The following is a 20,933-nucleotide window of genomic DNA, read 5'->3' as shown; positions in this document are numbered from 1 at the left end:
TTTTAAAGGGCGGGTAGGGGTGAGGAGGGAGATACATACACATATATATATATAGGTGCAAGGAAAGGGTTACGAGCAACGGGGCGGGGAGAGTGGGGGTGTGGGTAGGGGGACAGCGGTTAACACATGAAAAGGCTGTATATACTATACACACTAATGCGTAGCACCACCTCATCCCCCAACACCAACCCTCGGGCCCCTTTCCCCTTTCCCTCTCCCTCTTAAAAAAAAAACCAAACAAAACAGAATGAAATAAACGAGGTTTCGCAATTGTATTACTTCCGTTGTTGTTGTCTCGTTCGTCATTTATCAGATGGATTTCCTCGTCTCCTCGACGAAGGCGGAAGTACGTCACAGGTCCTCCAGTCCTCCGTAGAGCTTCCGGGCCGCTGGGATTGGGTCGAGCCAGATTTCTCTCTGAGCGCTTGGTGGAGCGACTTCTGTTATACCTCCAATATCATTATGTCTGTACCGCTCCGACGTTAATTCAAAGTCCAAACAGTACTGTACATGAAAATTCGAAGAATGAAAACGATGTTTCTCAGATTTAAAAATCGTTTCAAATACCGAAGTGAACAAACAGACTGAGGACAACACGCGCTGCCCTTTCTCGACCCGACGTCTTCAAGAGACTGGGTAATAATCTAACAAATACGAACACGTTGAATGTTGATTGAGAAGTTGTAAATTCCTCCTCCCCCCCCCCCCCCTTTTTTTTTTAATCTGTGTTTCAACAATGAAATTAAAACAAAAGTTTAAATGCCGGGGAATCATGACCTGTCAGTGTGCAATTTGCTTGTTTGCTCGAAAGGGATTTTTCTTCTTTTTTTATTATTATTATTCTTTGGCATAACTCTGTATGGCGTGTGTAAAAGATGATGTGTGTAATGAATATTCCAATGACTCCAATGGGTATATTGTTTGAAAGATGCAGAGTGTTGGCATACATGTCATCCGCGTTAAATCACGGCAAATTTCAATTTTAAAGCCAGTTGTTGTCTCCAGTTGCTTCAGTCATGTTGGTGTCATCAAACACAGTGCGTTTCTTCTTCTACTTCGTTCGTGGGCTGCAACTCCCATGTTCACTCGTATACTGTATACGTGTACACGAGTGGGCTTTTACGTGTATTCATGACCGTTTTTCACCCCGCCATGTAGGCAGCCATACTCTATTTTCGGGGGTGCAAATACAGTGTGTTTCATTTTCCTCCCGTTCGATAAGAGATTACCATAACAAGGCAATGCAGCATGCTCCATTATTTCATTCGTCAAACGCAATATTCCATAAACTCGTCGTCTTCTTCATCCACCTCTTTCTCTCCCTTTTCCTACTCACTATAGTCACTAATGAGAGAAAAACAGAATATAATCTCTAGAAGGAAAAAAAACACAAAAAAACAACAAAGAATACAGAATAGCAACATAGCTATGGTTTACTAGTTGTCTCATGAGTGAATTCATGTTTATGTTTGAGCACATTTTAAGCTGAACGCTTGTTGCTGCTCTGTATTTTCGTGTTTTCTGTACTTCATGAGTTCCATTTTATTTTTTAAAATTGTTCTCTGGACAAAAGAAAATAACATGAATTCAGACAAAATCAAATTAAAAATCAAATCAAACCAAACTGATTATAAAAAAGAATAAATAAATAAATACATACAAAAAATAAAACAAAATGAAACGAAACTAAATAAAATAAAACAAAACAAAATAGCAGGCAGGTCCAGACAGAGTCAGCCGGTGCGGAAGGCTGGCGGGTATTAATGTTCCGGCGGCCTAACGATTTCAGACTTAATCTGAGGGAGCTGCATTATTAATTCAAACCCTTCTCCACATCAGTGACTACCGGCCTGAGAACCATGTCTTCCCTCCCCCCGGTGTCCTTCTTCTACATATCATTTTACCACTGTTTCCAGATGTCGTGTTTCTCTGTGATTTTTATTTTGTTTAAAAAAAAAAAAAAATCAATTTCTCCCTGGAGAAAAATTGTGTTCTGAAAAATCTTCTGTTGTGGGCCACATATGAGAAAAAGATAATGATCATTATCGTTTCTAAATTGAATGGAAAAGGAGGTTGTCGGGGAAAACGCTCAGCGGATCGCTAAATTTTCACATGAATGTGTGTGTGTGTGTGTGTGTGTGTGTGTGTGTGTGTGTGTGTGTGTGTGTGTGTGTGTGTGTGTGTGTGTGTGTGTGTGTGTGTGTGTGTGTGTGTGTGTGAAATTGTTGTTGATTCACAGGCACGTGAATATTGTTTTTTTTTCTCCAAACCGCTATCGACATCCCAGTTGACTGTAGAGGTAAATTTGACAAGCAGCCTGGAATTGATGTGCTTTGTCTGCCACCTAGATTGCATTTGTGTCTTTTTCTTCTTCTTCTTTTTATTTTTTATTTTGTACATGCAACCAGGAATCTTTTTCTTCTTTTTTCTTTAAATCAAACTTGGGGAAAACGAGTTCTAACAATTCTACTGAAACGGAAAGGGAACTGTGGTCCACAGTCTGTGTGCCTGGCGCTTTGAGAATGCAATAGATGCAATGCACGTTTACTGAACGGAACTGGAACTTCCGGAATGAATGTACACACACCTTTATTTTTTTATCTTAAAAAAAGAAGAAGCTTCATTCTGCCTCTGTATGCGTGGAGCAAGGCAGAAATGATCGATGTGTAGCATTACAGTGACACTCTGAATATAGTCTGGGACCCACTGGAATATATAGTCTCGGACCCTGGTCAGTTGTGGCAAAACAGGCCCCCAAGCCCTTTAACTTGCATGCACGCACACACACACGCACAGAGATACACACAGAGTAAAAGACACAGACACAGACAGACAGAGAGACAGACAGACAGACGAAGAGTGAACAAAGGAGTCGCAGCCCACGGCCCACGAAGGCGGAAGACGAGGCGAGACGGACGGATGTCCATGCGACACCGCCCAGCGACTGGCAAACACCTTGTCCGCCCGGGACTGTCCGCGTGTGGCCCTGATCAGATAACAACCCTGATGGGGACACTGCAGGCTACATGATGAACACGGCAAGCTGTGGTAAACAGCTGTGTTCCTTGCAGGGGGTGAATGGTGTGAGCACTGTATAAAGCGATCGATGAGAAAGAGAGAGGGGTGGGGGGAGGGGGAGAAATATTCAGAACTCAAAACGTTTTTATTCAAGGATTAAAATTAGAGAGAGGGGGTGGGCTTGGGGGGGGGGGTGCGGAGGGACAGAGTTTGAGTCAGTAAGAATTAAAGACAGGGTGGTGGAAATAGAAGAAACAGAATTAGGGGGTGGGGGTGAAAGAGAGACAGTGAGATGTGAACAGAAGGACAAAGAGGACAGAGGAAGAATCCGAAGATGAGAGAGTCTAAGACAGACAAAGAAAGAGGTGGAGACGGTAGAGAGAGAGACATAGAGGGGAAAAGTGAAGGATTAAGAGACAGAGACAACAAGAAACAGAAAAATCACAGAGAGGGAGAGACAGAGAGACAAAGACAGAACGACAAAGATGCTGGCAGAGATACAGAGAGGTATGAAAGAGACAGGGGTCTGGGGGGACGTGGGGGGTGGGGGGGTGGGGGTGGGGACAAAGAGAAGACAGAGACAATGAGAGACAGAGATAAAGACAGACACGGGGACTCAGAAACAGAGCGACAAAGACAAAGAGAAACGAAACGAACAATCACAAATGCGGGTCAAAAGAGAAGTAGAGCAGAACATGCTTAAGACACACCACAAACTAGTCTTCGGATCCACAGGTGAAAAAGTTCGTGTTGCATTCATAATGAATGTTATAACTTCATTTGCGAAGAGCATGTGACTGGGTATACCTTTGGGAAATTAAGCGATTTTATATGCCATTATTTCAGTCTGTCAGCATCCTGCCTTTTACTTGAATGATAATACTTTTATTCATGTAGGATTCCATTCCACTGTGAGAGTCCCCGCTGGTCGACTTCTTCGCTAATCCCCTTGTTTTTCTAATCACTTACCCAGCATGCAAAATCCCTTCTATTATTCAACGACTTTCGTGCACATGCGCTTATCTCTTCATAGTCCACATCCTACCTCCAACGCCTCTCCGACACACACACACACACACGCACGCACGCACGCACGCACGCACAACTTAACTGGAGGGCACTCAGTTGAGGATCACCATGACAAACAAAATAATTATTGTTCGTTATCCCCTTACCTATACTATGCCCCACCACAAAGTTTCATAGAACCCCAACATCGTTTTCTTGGAATTTCACACGACTTGTTACATTGAGGCCAGTGGTATATCTGCCCCAGCGTTGAAAACTTCTGGATCCGTGGACACCGACCGATCCGGATCACTGCTTGAATCTGGTCCAGTGGTCATGGGGTCGACACTTCTGGGAAATCTGTGTGCGCGCACGTGTGTGTGTGTGTGTGTGTGTGTGTGTGTGTATGTGTGTGTGCGGTTTTATACTGCACCCGGAATATAAAAACAAACCGCAAATAAGAAAACGGACCATATTTCATAGCTTCTTCAAGCGAACGCGAACCCAGCAGTACCGTTCACACACAATCACTTGACTGTATTCATGTGAATTCCGTGCATGGAAATGACAAAGGGGGTTGGGGGGAACGGAGGGCCGAGAAACAAAAACAACAAAACAATACAAAACAAAAGCAAACAAGAAAAAAAGAGAGAGAAAACAAAAAAGAAGAAACGAACCAAAAATACCAAAAAAGCAAAGCACACAAACAGCACGGATCCGGGCCATGCAGCCACAGTTATATCCGCATCTAAAAACCAGCCAACCAACCAGTCCACCACCGCAAGCCAATGGCAACTTCGGCAAGCCAGCTAGCCAGCAAGCCAGCAAGCCTATCCATGCCAACTGGAGCCAAACAGGTATGGAGTGGGCCGACACATGGGCAGACAGACAGACAGACCGGGGAGAACAAGCAAGAAGCGTGCTTGGGCCGGGGGGCCGGGGGGCCGGCGGTGACAAATGGTTTTGACGAGGCCCGGATGAAAGTGCCGCCAACCTATCATGTCTCCCAATTTATTGTCTATGATGAAGCCTGGCAGCCACAATGGGGTGAATCAATACCTCCACACGCACCACACATCGCCACTGCCACTCCACCAACACCACACCACACTGGGCGCGTGCTTGCAGCTCAACGATCGAACTATGCACGGGTGTTTTGAACGGTCTGTGGACTCCCCTCTCTCTCTCTTTCTCTGCAGACATGTGCTGGTGGTGGTGGTCGTCGTCGCGGTGCACCTTGTACGATGCTCTCTCGGTCTGGAGGGGGGGGGGGGGAGACAGATACAAACAGCTGGGATGGCGACAGACAGACAGTTGGGGTAGAGAGACAGACAAGTCGAGACAAAGAGAGACAGTCAAGAGACAGAGACAGTCGAGAGAAAGAGAGAGAGGGGGGGGGGTTGGGGGGGGGGAGACAGAGAGGAGATAGAGGGAGATAGAGGAAGACAGAGAAGAAGTTGAGACATGGAAGGAAAGAGAGAGAGAGACAGTGACACAGAGCGAGAAAGAGACAGAGTGTGGCAGACAGTCGAGAAAGAAAGAGATACAAAGACAGTGAAGAGAGAGAGAAAGACAGAGAGGGAGAAAGAGAAAAGAGGGACAGATGAAAAGAGTATGAGAGAGAGAGCGCGCGAACGTCAACAGAGAAGACAGAGAGAATGAGAGAATCAGACAAAGAGAGAAGAGAGACACAGACACGCAGGCGGAGACGGGGCGGGAAGAATGAGAGAAAACAAAATTAAAGTATGGGCAGAGACAGAGACAGAAACAGAGAGAGACAGAGAGACCGAGCACTAGGTCCTGACGAAGCGCCACTAGGCACGAAACTTGAGCCGCCCCTCTCCCCCTCGCAGCAGCAGCAGAAGCAATACAACCTTGCCAGCCTCCTCCTCCTCCCCCCATCTCCTCCTCCCCCTTCTCTTTAAATCCGTGCCGGCTTGTTTATGAGTCTGTTTGTCTGGGATCACTTTTCCTGGTACCATCCAAAGGACATCTAACACACAAAAAAAGCAAGAAGCCCACGGAGAGGGAAAAATTAAAAAGAAGAAAAAAAAAAGAGGCGGTGGGGGAAGAAAAGGGGCGGGAAAGTATGAAAAAAATGTCAAGAGAGAGAGAGAGGGGGGGAGGGAGAGAGAGTGAGTGAGAAAGAGAGAGAGAGAGAGAGAGAGAGAGAGAGAGAGAGAATAAATCAATGTGTGTCGAGGAAGAGACACGTCATCCGATGACTTTGCCATGCAGGAGGCAAGTGGGAGAAAGAGGTGTGTGTGTGTGTGTGTGTGTGTGTGTGTGTGTATGTGCGTGCGTGCGTGCGTGCGTGTGTGTGTGTGTGTGTGTGTGTGTGTGTGTGTGTTATGATTCACAGTCAATAAACGTGGGTTTTAAAAAAATCCTTGGTGCTCATAGTCACCCTGAGAATGTCCTGATCTAACAGCTGAAAGAATCTGTATATTGAAGGTTTCGCTCGGCAATGTAATCAGGTGATTCCCTTCTTCATTTCCTACTCCATCTGCGTTCGTGTGCTGCAACTTCCCCGTTCACTATGTACGACTACAAGTAGATTTGCATGTACATTATGACCGCATTTAACCCCGCCATGAAGACAGCCATACTCCATTTTCGGATGTATGCATGGTTTGTGTGTGTGCGCGCGCGCGCGTGCGTGCGTGCGTGCGTGCGTGCGTGCGTGTGTGTGTGTGTGTGTGTGTGTGTGTGTGTGTGTGTGTGTGTGAACAAAAATATGTTCGTGCTTCCATTACCGACCGAACTCTGATGTATTCAAGGAATCTTTATTATGCATTCTAAATTTTGATCATCAGTGTGCGTCTACACTAGAAGGGGGCTGAAGCTCAAATCGATCTGCACCATTATACTTATCTGAAAGATCGGAAAAGTCTCCAACATTAACCTATCATGCGCTGAAACCGCCCGGGATCGAACCCAGGACCTCAGATTGAAAATCTAACGCTCTAACCACTAATCTATCACGCCCATCAGTTGATTCTTGTTATCTCCGGGAGTATAGGAAACATATCCATTTGTACCCCTTCTCTGCGAGTGTGTAGGCTTAGTTATCTGTGGCATTTTGCACGCAGAGTCCTCTGTTAGTCTAGAGCTCTGTCTCTCGTGTCTATAGATCTACATGTTTGTCTCTCGGTGTCTGTCAATATGTGTCGGTCTCTGTATCTGCCTCAAAATGATAAACGGCTGGTTTTTACACATTATGTTCACATGATCACCCTCCCCCCACCCCCTGTGTGTGTGTGTGTGTGTGTGTGTGAGAGCACATCAGCCCGCAAGCTCAACAATACGTATTGATGAAACCATCACTCTCTATGCACAATAATTATATCGTCACTAGCTATTGATCATTCCCTTCAATAGAAAAACGTATCACGGTTTATGTGCACGTGCATATATTCACGCACAACACAATGCGGACCATTAATTTGATTCAACGCAGAGTCGTTTTGTATTCTTCAGTGCAGCTTGTGATGCGCCTGAGATATTTATTCATTCGGCCAGGTGGGGGGCTCTGTCCGGGTTGGAAAAAGTATTTTGTATTTTGCTCGTCGGGACAGATAAGAATACTGCAACTGTCTCTGAAGATGAAAGTCACTTTGTCAGAACCAATCAATTCGGTTGTTTTTTGTTGTTGTTTTGTTTGCTTTTATATTTTCTTTTCAAGTGTGTGGCAGCGTGGGAATACTATCATTGTCTTTGTGGCCTGTGTGTGTGTGTGTGTGTGTGTGTGTGTGTGTGTGTTTCAGATTAACTCCTCCCAGTCAAAGTTGTCTGAACGAACGCACAAGCACAAACATATATACATATGGACAGACAGACAGACAGACAGACAGACAGACACACACACACACACACACACACACACACAGACACACACACACACACACACACACACACACACACACACAATTACATGTATATATCCGTTCTGACGCTTATACAAACCACCCCTGACGTTATAATTAATAAGTCTCCTGCAGCTGTTTAAGTAATTATTGTGTTGGTTGTTATTTTCTTTCTCTAACAGCTCCGTTTACAAACACAAAAAATACTTGAAAACCAACGTTTTAAAGAAAAACTTTTAAAAAAAACAAAAAAAAACAGCTAATAATAAAAACCAACAAGAATGCAATCCCATTGCCCAGTTACTACCCGTTTAATGTTAGATTCAGACTAGCATAATTTTTATGCGCTTTTTTCCGTCATTCTCACTCTCCATTTCTCTCTCTCTCCTACTCTTTCTTTTACACACTGTCTCTCTGTCTCTCTCTTTCCGTCAGATGATGGAGACAGCGAAAGTGAAATGACACAATGAAAAATACGAAGACGGAAGACAGGGAGAGAGAAAACACACACACACACACACACACACACACACACACACACACACACACACACACACCAAAAACAAAAACAAAAAAAACAAAAACTCAATAAAACAAGCACATATATATATTTTTTTTTAAAGGAAAAACAAACTTTAAAAGATTTCAAAATATCAAAGCAAAAACGACAGCATGTGACCAAACACTCAAAGTATCTAATTCGTCGTTGCGGCCAACGTCGTCAAGATGACTGGCAACTGTCCCCCCACACTCCCACCACCCCTAGTCCCCGCTCCCATCCTCGCCCTGACCCCACCCTTTCAAATCCCTCCACTTCCCCTCCATCGCATTGTGTTCCAATTCAAAATTCCAACCTTAAAAAAATTTTAAAAAAACCAACGAAAAACGGCAAGCATGCTATGACATCTTGCTGCTGGTTCTACACTTGTGTGTTCAAGCCTGACGAGGTCCTAGGGAACAAAGTCTGAGGGAGAGGGGCGGGAAGAGGGATCATGGGAAGAGGGAGGAATGGAGAGAGTGGAGGGAGGGTAGAAGAGAAAAGAGAGAGACAGAAAGAGAAAGAAAGAGGAGAGTAGAAGACAGAGAGAGAGGGGAGATAGAAGACAGGAGACAGACATAAGAGAGCAGGAGAGAGGGGGCTAAGGTTAAGAAAGGTATACACAAGAGATAGAGAGCACCTGGGAGCGCGCGCGCGCGCACGCACACACACACACACACACACACACACACAAAAACACACGGACGGATGGACTGACTAAGACTGAGACAGAGAGCGAACTGTGGGAAAGGGAGAAGCCGAGATTTTATGATATATTATTAGGTGAGCGAGACAGATCACGCGGAGCGAAATTACGTGAGCTGCCCTCTGCAAGGAGATTTATTATTTCTATTTGTTCCTTAATGCGTTGTACATCTATTTCTTTGCTTCTTCTCTTTCTATTATCTATTTCTCATTTTTTGGAGAGGTTTGTGAGCGGGAGGAGTGGAGTGGTGTGGGAGGGATCTTGGAGCCAGGAGGAGGAGATGAGGAAGGAGCGGAGTTTTCGTATGATCAGTTTGCCAAGAGAAGTGTTGGGGGTGAATGGGTGAGTGCGAGTGCGTGCGCGCGCGCGTATGTGTTTGTTTGTTTGTGTGTGTGTGTGTGTTTGTGTGTGTGTGTGTGTGTGTGTGTGTGTGTGTGTGTGTGTGTGTGTCTGTCGGAGTGTGAGCGAAAGCATGCGAGAGCGCGCATCTTTTCTAGTACGCATAGTGCGTGTGTGCTTTCAAACAGAGTTGAGCCATGAACAACAATTACATGTACCAGATTCGAGCCACGTACAGACAGCTCCTGATTATTGTCTCCACCTCGAAAGACATGCACACAGGCCACATGAGTCAACGTTTGTCCAAATGTTAAAAAAAAAAAAAAAAAAAATCCCTTGGGATTCCAAGGTGGTATCGATGGCCCCAAAGAAAGCCGGCCACTCAATTATCTGGCCACTTGGTGCGTCACTACATACCCGGTTAGTCCGAAGTTATCCTGTTTCTGTGACTAACGGAGAACGCTGACGTGTGGATTATGCGATCGTTTTTTTCTCTTTAAATTAACTGCGTAGTTGATCATCTGCCTGTGTTTGCGCACGTGTGGGGAGGTGGAGGGGGTGAGCAGGAGTGGATGGGGTGGAAGGATTAAGGTACCAGCAGGGATGGTGGGCGGAGAGGGGGACGGGGAGTTAAGGTACCAGCAGGTCTGTCTACACATGAGTTGATCCCCCTATCCCCCCAGCCCTACACTTTTCCAAGGAAAAAAGAAACCCATTAGACCCTAACCGGGAATGGAACCACAGGTCTCGATCCAATGGGAGGTGGAGAGTTTCCAACGCACTGTACTGTCGCCGTTCTACTGTCCGCCTGTGGACTGATTTCAAAGCTTATTTGCCCCCCCACCACCCATCCCCACCCCCACCCCCCTTCCAGTCCGAGCTGTCTGCTGAATCACGTGCTAATCAATCGGGGAGACTCGCAGAAGTCTGAGCACCTTCTGAACTCTTCCTGCTAGACTGGCATGGATGGAAGGACGAGACAGAAGAATGAGTGTACCACCTTTTCAACTCTCCCAACTAAGAAGGGATGGGGGAGAGTGTGCGCGTGTGGGGAGGTGTGTGGAGGGGGCGAGGAGAGGCAGAGGTGGGGGTGGGGGTGGAAGACAGCTTAGTGTAAAATACGCACATTCTGAACTCTTCGAACTCAAGGCGTAGGGCAGTGCTGTGCAGCAGAAAGAGATTCCTAACACTCCCAGATGCGGGGACTTTTTTTGAATTCTTTCCAATATTTCCCGATTGGACAGATTGACACGGGGAGCTTTTTTCTTTTCTTTTTTATCTTTTTTCAAACTCTTCCAGTTACGGGGATGTTACAGTGCAAGACTCCTTCTGAACCATACCATGACGAGGGGAAGAAAGGACACTGAAAAAATAAACAACAAAGTCACTTCATTAAGAACTATTTCATATCTGCTGGTTAAATCTCTCTCTCTCTCTCTCTCTCTCTCTCTCTCACACACACACACACACACACACACACACACATACACGCGCGCGCGCGCGCACACACACGCGCACACACACACACACACACACACACACACACACACACACACACTTTGAATTCTTCCAGAGAAGGTATGATATTGCAAAGGACTTTTTGAAGCCTCGCAAATAATAAACTTATATAAACGGGATTGTGCACATTTTTAAAATTCTCCCCTCTGGAGAAGAGACGAGAGCGCGCGACAGCCCAGCACTGCTTTTACTTCTTCTTTTTACTCTCTTAGCTAAAGGTAAAGGACATGACTACAGATCTACAGAACTGCTTCGCCCTCCACCCCCACCCACCACCTCCTACTGACAGAAAGCGGATACCTTCTGAATGGTCTCTGCCCAACAGCCGACAGGCAGAGGGGGGTAATAACACTGGTCACCTTTTGAACTTTACCATCCTGCCAGCAGTATTCAAGCAGAGGAAGGGGGTGGTGGGTGGGGACTGGCCCTGAGCAATTTGGTCCAGGGACCACATGCGCCCGAGACCACCGTTAAAACCCTGTCTGCTCATATACCTTCGTCAGCATCTCTGTGGCTGTGTATTAAGCACGTTATACAGGGACCTGCTCCATCACATAAAGGCTGAGGGCAGTGCTGGGAGGGGGCCAGTCCAAGTGGCAGCCCTAATGCTCCTCAGCCCTGGCTGGCTTGGCCTTGGAGCTCGGCACGCCGATAAACGCCGTCATGGAAGATGTAGTCAGTGGCGGATGTGGGATGTGCATTGTAGAGCGTTATGTCTGCTCTCACAGCGCGAACACACTAGTAATAAACTGCATGTCTGGTGCATTTCTGTTATGCATGTGTGGGTGTATGTGTGAATGTGTGTCTTCATATTTTACATTTATTTGCTTATTTATCACCATTGTTGTCTTATTTATTTATTTATTTATGTTTTATTATTATCATTTTATTAGTATTACTAATATTATTACTACTACCTTTTTCTATATTATAAGTATTATTTATTTATTTATTTATGCAAGCTTATCTATTATTTATTCCCCCGTTTTTTTTTTGTTTGTTTTTTTTGTTTTTGTGTGTGTGTGTGTGTGTTTTTTTGTTTGTTTTTTTTTGTTTTTTTTTCAAGGCCTGACTAAGCGCGTTGGGTTACGCTGCTGGTCAGGCATCTGCTTGGCAGATGTGGTGTAGCGTATATGGTTTTGTCCGAACGCAGTGACGCCTCCTTGAGCTACTGAAACTGAAACTGAAACCTAGTATACCTTCCTAACAGTGTACCAACCTCTGATCGCCGCAGTGTGTATAAAGAGTGAGGATGGTTGATAGTGACATTAAAGAAAACAGGTAAACGCTGGGTTTTTTGTTTGTTTTGATGTTGTTGTTGCTTCTCTCTCTCTCTCTCCCTCTTTCTCTCTGTGTGTGTGTGTGTGTGTGTGTGTGTGTGTGTGTTTTCGTGCATTGTCATCTCTCTCCTCTCTCTCTCTATTATTTCTTTTAATCTGTGGAAAGGATATCCATCTTCGGCTGGGTTTTTGGCAACAACGAAAAAAAAGACATCAATTCACCACACAACCCACCACACACACACGCGCGCGCCGCACACACACACACACACACACACACACACACACACACTCGAAAATAAACCATTCATAATTTACTTTTGTACATCATTAAGTAGTATACCAGTACTGTAAATACTTTGGATTGTTATCACAGTCATTACAGAACTCCTCTATCAGACTGCAATTTTCTGCACTCGTGGAGAATAAAAACGGTACGAAATGAATCGAAAGAGAAGGTACGGGTGACTGGACTGGCTGAAGCATAAGACTCTCCAGGCTTACAAATTCGACAACAATTTACAATGCATTCGGCGACACTCTGGCTGCCACCCGGCGAGACGCAGGGGAGGGGGCATTTACTTTATCATGTGTACCTGTTCCAACACTGAATTCCACAGGGCATTCTTGTGTGAAGGTGAAATTCTCTCTCCCAGAACTGAAAAAGGAGTTTGATCACCCCGCGCATGGTTTAATATACATGGTCAGTGAAGGGCGAACGAACCATGTTTCACGGCAAAGGTCCAGTTTTCAGTAAGCACTCGAAATACCTGAGGAGTGAGTAAGTGAGGAGAGTGTGTGGAGTAATTCTGCTTACTAAAACCCTTTTAGTCTCACTCCTTTATTATATGCCCCACCTGCCTGACCTGACCCTCTGGCCGGGGGGCACTTGTTGGGGAGGAAGAGCTGGGGGGAGGGGGTGGCAGTTAAGGCTTGCATGAATGCCAGGTCTCCAAACTAAAGAATAAAACCACTCCAGAATCGATGACCGTTATGGCATCAAGAAAACTCGCCAAGCTGTGTGTGTGTGCACGGGCTCGGCTCGGCTCGGCTCCACCACACGCAAAGACAGACTGGTCAAGTGGACTGGTCAAGCCAAAATCCCTTGGACTAGCCTGCCACCGACAGCTGTAGGTCTGATTGTATACGAGGAAGAGAAAAGAAAAGGCTTGGTACCAGGGCGAGACGGGTTCTGGCTCCAGTTCCCTGTTTGAGGAGCGTTTAAGTCTCCCTCTTTCTGTCCGTTTTGTTGTTGAAGAATGAGTGAGCGAAAGCGTGGGCGATTTTCGCTAGTACTCCACAGCAAATGAGCGAAAAGCAGTTGGACACACGTGGTATACAATGGATGTGGGAGGGGGCAAGAGAGTGCAGGACGGAATGGGAGTGGGGAGAGACAGACAGACAGACAGAGACACAGAGACAAGAGACAGTTTGTGTGTGTGTGTGTGTGTGTGTGTGTGTGTGTGACTGTGGGGGAGACGTGAAGGCAGTGACAGGAAAATGCTGCTGGTGCCTGCAGTCCTTTCCACCTCTCCCCCGAGCTATAATTAACCCCACAAAGTTGTTAAACACAGCGAAACAGACGCTGTTTTATCATACCAAACGGATGCACGTTCAGTGTGCTCGCGATACCATGTGTGTGTGTGTGTGTGTGTGTGTGCGCGCGCGCGCGCGCGTGTGTGCATAAATGCACGTACAACCATGCGTCCAGAAGTGTGAGGCGTTTGCGTCCGCGCGCGCGAGCGAGTGTATGTATCTGCGTGCGGACAATGTACATGCATACACACCAGCACACTATTCCACACACCCAAACTGCCATGAATAACAAACCCATCCTCACGAAAAACGAAAGGAAGACCAAACAACGATAACACGGAAAATGATCCGACCTGTGCCCAATCTCAACCACCAAACGGATGTGACCCCTGAGGCCTGACCTCTGCCAAGGGTCTTAGCTCACGTCGACTTCCTAGCCCTCACGGCCCCGCGCAAGTTTCACGTGTAGTGGACCCTTTATCAATCTCCCCAGCACACAGGCACGGCGACAATCAGTTCAGACCCACCGTCCCAAGGCACAATGGATGGCCTCTTGAACAGACCAGTACTACACAGCCCCGCAGGGGGAGGGGAGGAGGAGGAAGGAAGCAGGCGCTTCACACTATCCTGCGTTCAATCACCCTCAGAAGCTGAGCTTGTCCTCTTCACACGCCTTAGTTCGACGTTGGGGCCGTCACCCCAGGCTGTCTTTACTTCCCTCAGACCAAAGACCTTGTGTACAGGGCGTTTGCTCAGACCCCTTCCTGCCTCGCTCGCTTGTCAGATGGTATAAATCTTAAGCATAACGACCTAGAACGGACACGCGTACAATCCCGCTCGCAGTCAGTTCAATGGAACAAATTCGACCAGACTTCAAACGCACAGGCGGTCTTGTAATAGTTGTAGTACTGACTCTGTGTGTGTGTGTGTGTGTGTGTGTGTGTGTGTGTGTGTGTGCTTGCCTGCCCAGGGCTTCAAAAGACGCCGGCGCACTTAAGATGTCGGACTGATATAAATTTCAGTGGGGTATATTACAACACACAACACGCCCTGTGTGTGGTAAACAGACCACAGAATGCTAAGAAATTCCATGTGCTATGCGTGTGGTAAACAGACCACAAAATGCTAAAAATGTTCAAAACATATTTTTGTTCTACTCTTTCTAACAAAATTTCCAACAAATGACTGAACTAATGTTGGAAGTGGCCATGATATCCTACCAAGACCACACACACACACACACACACACACACACACACACAGACATTTCAATTTTTAATTATCATTTCACAACTACTGGAGTATAGAGGGCAACTACAAAATAATTATTTCATACCCAGAGCAAACAGTTCCAAATGCACAACAGTGTCATAAAATATGTGAAAACACAAATGTCTTTTAACCTCCAAAGAATATCTAGACAACATTTAATGAATTTACATACTGATCATAAGAGGATACAGCACTCCAGATTTCAATCTGCATAAAACAGCACACTGAATGAAGTAGTGGCCGCTTGTCAGGGATGGGCTGTCATCTCTTTGAGATAAGACACAACAAAGGTTGGACTGTTAGAAATTAAATATTATCTATATTCCTTCCTCTTGGGACTGCATTTCTTCTGTTCATATTGTCACTGAGGAGTACACAAAAAGTAATAACTGCACTTTAAACATATGCCACACTGGTCTCATTTCAGCAAGTCAAAGGATTAAAACAGATAAGCAATGTCTTTGTGATGGTAGTGACACCCAATACAAGACAGCTTCTAATGGGAGACTGCATGTCTTTCACTGTTCAAATTTATGCAGGCCAACAGTTTAATGACAAAAGGGAATAACAGAATAACAGTGGTCTAAAAAAAGAAAATGAAGAGAAATGAAAAAGAGGAAGACTATGCTGAAATGTTGAAATAATGAGTGCATTAGTTTCTTCGACCATGGAAAGAACCTTGTGACATCACACAGTTTTGAAAGATGTCAAACTTGTACTTCCAGTGATGCACCTTCTTACAAATATTGCATTGTATTGTAATTACATTTGTCACAACAGAGTTCTCTGTGTGAAATTCAGGATTTAGCCATGGACAACCCTTTTGCTGCTGTGGGTTCTTTATGTGTGCTAAGTACACGCTACACACAGGGGCTCAGTCTACCTCATCTGGAAGAATAACACCCAGACCACACCTCAAGGCCTGGTGAAGGTGATTAAAAAAAAACAACATGGTCCATAGATGGGATCTGAACCTGTGGGTACTTGCTTCCTAGTCAGGTGCATTTCCACTAGGCCACCTCTTGAGTGGCTGCACAACCACTATGGATTACAGACAACATGATTCTGCAGTATTAACTATTATCCAAATGGAGCAATGCAAAAGGCACCTTACTTGAAGAAGTATTACACAATCAGTGAATTGTGAATTTCACCTTCTTGTAACTTGTGTTCATCAACTCTGAAATATATGTTGACGCCCTGCAGTTTTGACACACACACACACACACACACACACACACACACTCCAAATTTTTCTATGAAGAAACCACAAATATAACTGTTGCAAACAAATAACAATAGAATTGACCATACATAACTGTGTGTACACAATACACAGAAAATATACCTCACATAGTACATGAAGTGGGTCCAAGGCAAACTGCCCGTGACCGCCCAATTTTTATTGTGTACGTACTTCACTCTTCGCCGGTCAGCCGTCAGGAAAAGATCATGACGTAAGCCGCCCAACAGGGGGAAGGGGTGAGTGTGGAGAGGCAGTACCACGGACTGAACGAGGCGAGGCACCAGGCACGCGTTGACCTCGCTCATTACGTCACACGCTTCGCTGCACTCAGCTCTTTGCACCTGACCTCTTCCGCACGAAGGGTCGAGGTGGGGAGATGCCTCTCCAAACACAACGGTACAAACACACACACACACACACACTTACGCCAGTTTCCGCGTGAATGGATGACGTCACTCCCACTTACACTTCATCTTCCCCTCTCCCCCCTCCCACCAACCCCATCCCTACCACCTCCTCCTCACACATACACCCTTTCACCTGTTCTCTCCTTGCATGACCTGGGTGTGAACAAGTGACTGAGGGCTTTCCTGTGCCCTGGGTGAGGCCGGATCTTTGCTTTGATGCCTGCCGGGGCATTGTGCCTGAAGGGAAAGATGTGGGTTAATGTGCTGGAACAGTCTGCTGGGGCAATCAATGGCACAAACTGGCCAAGACGGTAGTGGTGGTGCCAGTCTGTGACAGTCTCTGGCACCTTGGCTGGGCTCAGTTTCTATGGGTCCTTGGCAGAGAAGTGGTATGGTGCAAAGTGGGGGAAATGGTTGCTCCAGATAAATACTTTTGTTCGGTTGGTAATGTCAAAACGTGCAGTGGAATACTGACCTGTCTTTATGTGTGTGTGTGTGTGTGTGTGTGTGTGTGTGTGTGTGTGCGTGCGTGCGCACACACACATTTATGTGTTTATGCACACATGTGCATTTGTCAGGCACCCATAAATATGCACACATGCATGCACACACAAATGTGAATCATGTAAAATGAGAGTATGACCACATTCACAATCACCCTAAACACCTCACCCCAGTGTATTTATCTCTTCTGTCTCTTCTGTCAAATTCTAGTAAATGATATCTGACTGACTGCACCAAAAAGGGGATTTTAGTTTTCACGAAATTTTGTCATAACTTCTGGAAACAAACAGGCTGATTACTGCCACGTACAGAATATACCAAGGGATGCTTGTTTTATTTTGGCCCAAGTTTCCAGTCCCATTCACGAAAAATAAATAGTATCACACATGACTATTGAATACACATTACGAATCATATTTTCTACAATATAAGTTCAGTATCACTCAATATTCAATATCAAGCTGTTATAACGTGTCATTTTCTTTAAGCAGGGGAGAATAAATGATGTCAGTTAAAAACTGTTCTTTCTCATTTTGCACAAGTCCAAAACAACACTCACAGACTTACACTAATAAGTATACTGATTCACTCCTGTCTTCATATAATTCCATGTCAGTTTCTTTTCAAATGACTACATCACTAACATCAGGGTCTACAGAAGGAAGAAAATTGCTGCAACCCAGTCCAAACTCAGGACCTCTTGGTTCCCTGCCAGATGGCCTCCAGACAAAGTTAATCACAGCATGACTGGGAAAGATTTCCTTCTGACTCCTGCCCAACCTTTCTTGGGAGAGACTTTTATGCCTTCTTGGACTGGAGGAACACAGGGAAATGAAGGGTTATCTTTATGGCCACTAACTCACTGCTTCTTTGTTTCTCTCATCTGTCTCTTTCTCTCTGTTCTCCTTGTTCTAGCAATATGTGGTTGAGCTGACAGCAGCAAGTGATTGCAGCAGGCACACCAACACACACACACACACACACACACACACACACACACACACACAAGTAATGCAGTCAGTAAAATATACTGTAAAAAAAACAACCCAAAAACGCTTTTATCATTTTGTTTTACAAGTAACATAAAATCTCTCATTCAATATTTTCAATCATCTAAAAAAAAAATTTTTTTAAGGACAAGTAACACCTGCAAACTGAAAACATAATGTGTCAGTGATGTTCTGCAAAGCCAAGAATTTCACAAAAGCAGTATCTGTTATCAATCATGGCTTTGCCTCCGCTCACATTTCCATCTTCCACTTTGGCTGCATGGCCCAGACACCACGGTAGACACACACTGGGGAGAGGTGCAGTGTGTAAGGAAGGGAAGGGCAAAAAAGACAAACTCCCCATCAAAAGCTACAAAACGGCGCCATGTCCTCGCTGCTATCCTTGCCTCTTTTGCTTTTCTACTTTCTTCCTATAATTTTTCTCCTGCTCCCTTATCCATCCATCCCGCTACCACGGAGCAGCCGACTGTCGGCAGCTCGCTGAGCGGTCCAACCCTTCCCCATACCCCTACCCTACCCTCCAGTGTCCTCCCTCGCAACTGAATTAGGCCACAGTGTGCACGCCTTGGCCGTCGTTCCGGGGATCAACACATCTGTTCCCCAGTGCAAACAAAGCCCTGTATTGACCGGTGTTTGTTCCCCGCTGATCACTTCACTCTGCCACACACTTGCTCGCCGATGCTCGATTGTTTAATCAATAGTAATGTCATTAGCAAGTGTCAGGCAGCCAAGAAAACAAATGCGATTTAAAATAATACAAATAATAATAATAATAATAAAAGCAGGAAAAAGCACGGAAGCCTCTTTCCAATGTAAAGAAGGTCGCAGAAAGTGGGGTCGTTCTATTGAGGATATTTCCCCCTTCAGTTTCCTGGTTGTGCGTTTTTGTTGGGTTTTTTTTTTTCTTCTTCTTCTTTTTTTCCTTTTCTCTCTTTCGTTCGTGCTTTTTTTCTTTCTTTTTTTTTTCCCCGTGAAAGAAAAAGCCCATGCCGCATTGTCACGGATGAATGTTCGGTGACGAATCACATCCCGTTATCGAGTTACTGACGTTGCTATAGAACGGGGGAGGGGTAGGAGAGGGGTGGTGGTGTTTACTTCAGCAGCAAGATGAGTACATTTCCACTTACCTATTTGCAGAACGCTCGACACACACCCGTTGTCCAAAAGTCGTACTCCTTGGTGGAAAGGTAGTTTTTGGTTTTCCGTGTTTTCTTTGCCACTGTTAGCGTATGAAGAGTACATGTAAATATCCCTTTCGTTCCGGGGAAAAGACCAGAAAACAATTCTGTTCTGCACTGGCTCAGGAATCCGGTCATACTGCTGCTCGATCCTTTGAAAAGGAATATTTTCTGCAACCACTTTGGCACAAATATCAAGAAGGGACTCTGGTTGCTTTGGGTGTCTCCGACTTGAGCCCCCAGATCCATTTTCTACCCGAAAATGACAGGAACGGGAGGGGCAGTGTCTCTTCGCAGCCGCCATGAGTACCCATCTGATCGAATGGAGATTTCCTTCTGCACATGCGCACAGAATTAAAGGAAACACGCACGCATGCCCAGAGTAAACCCGCGCTGGATATCCAGGTTTGGGGCCCGTGGGAATCCCTTTGGGAAAGCCCTTGCTGTGAATGAACTGTCAACTTTGCCCGTATCACGCATAAGAAAAATGATCATCAATCACTTTACAACTTTACTTATGTCAACAGCCGGGAATACAAAGGTTTGCGTGGATACTATACTGAGACGACTAACGATTCGATTCAACGCAGTTTGTTTGTTTTTCAGTGCTTCACAAAGCAACGATAGATAAATAGATGGATGATGAAGTGGGGAAATGAAGTAAATGAGCTTCCGAAGCAGAAAACGGTTCTTATTCCACACGAACGCAGGTTCCGAAATGTGGGGAATGCGAGAAGTTGGCGGAGCGTTCACGAAAAGGCACTCCTTGCCAACTGACCGGGTGCGGCGTTTTCTTTGACTAGGGGAGCGCTTTGCTTTCAAGTTCCTCGTTCGCTTTTGGCTTCGGTGTACGCGTCACAGACTTCGTGATGTGTTTCCCTAATGTTTTTTTAAATGGAACTGGCAGGCCGAAGAGCTCCCCACCATTTACACAGGTGTTATTTCTATCAAGGCTGTAGAGCGAACATGATTCGAGCTCGTGTTTGCGTGAAGAGCTGGGTGCTGCATACAGAACGTATTTCTGGATTGCGGGGATCATAGTCGAGTTGGCCGCGGCGTCCTGGAGTCGGCTTGTTTCAGTCTCTCCACATTCAGTCTGCCATGTTTGAAATCTTGTGTAGCCCTTCTCTGGAAATCTAGCTTAATATGTTTTAATAAAATATTGGGTGGAAAGGTAAGGAGTAAGGAAACACACACTGTAACCTCCAAATTACTAATGCATGCACACAAAAACTCACCCCTCACCCTCGGTCCCTGAAATTTTAGTTGAACGTGACACTGAGGAAACGAATGATGAACGCGGCCCAATGGCAGCCGTATAATAGCGATATAAATGAATCTGTAAATGTGTGCACTTTGTTAAAACGTTAAGATGGGAAAAAAAAAAGGGGGGGGGGGCGTGGGGGGCAGAGAAGAGGAAGAAAACTCAGTGGTTCCTCTCAGTACTGACAGTGACAGACAACAGCGACTGCATAATATGTCGCTCGCAAATTCACCTTTTACTACA

The 20,933-nt window shown here is 45.5% G+C and overlaps 1 protein-coding gene across 1 annotated transcript in view; it reads right to left on the bottom strand.

Moving 5' to 3' along the window:
- The window catches only part of LOC143279992 (zinc finger SWIM domain-containing protein 5-like), an 81,852-nt gene extending 62,122 nt beyond the window's left edge, over nucleotides 1-19,730 (bottom strand). The window contains exon 1 of the mRNA XM_076584399.1: nucleotides 19,376-19,730. Within this exon, the coding sequence (XP_076440514.1) occupies nucleotides 19,376-19,730 (355 nt within the window). The remainder of the gene's footprint in view (nucleotides 1-19,375) is intronic.
- Nucleotides 19,731-20,933: the final 1,203 nt, after the last annotated feature.

This window comes from Babylonia areolata, chromosome 3 (assembly GCF_041734735.1).
Source record: "Babylonia areolata isolate BAREFJ2019XMU chromosome 3, ASM4173473v1, whole genome shotgun sequence".
Taxonomy (NCBI): Eukaryota; Metazoa; Mollusca; class Gastropoda; order Neogastropoda; family Buccinidae; genus Babylonia; species Babylonia areolata.
The sequence above is the reverse complement of the archived record's forward strand: the minus strand, read 5'-3'. Positions and strand labels throughout refer to the sequence as shown.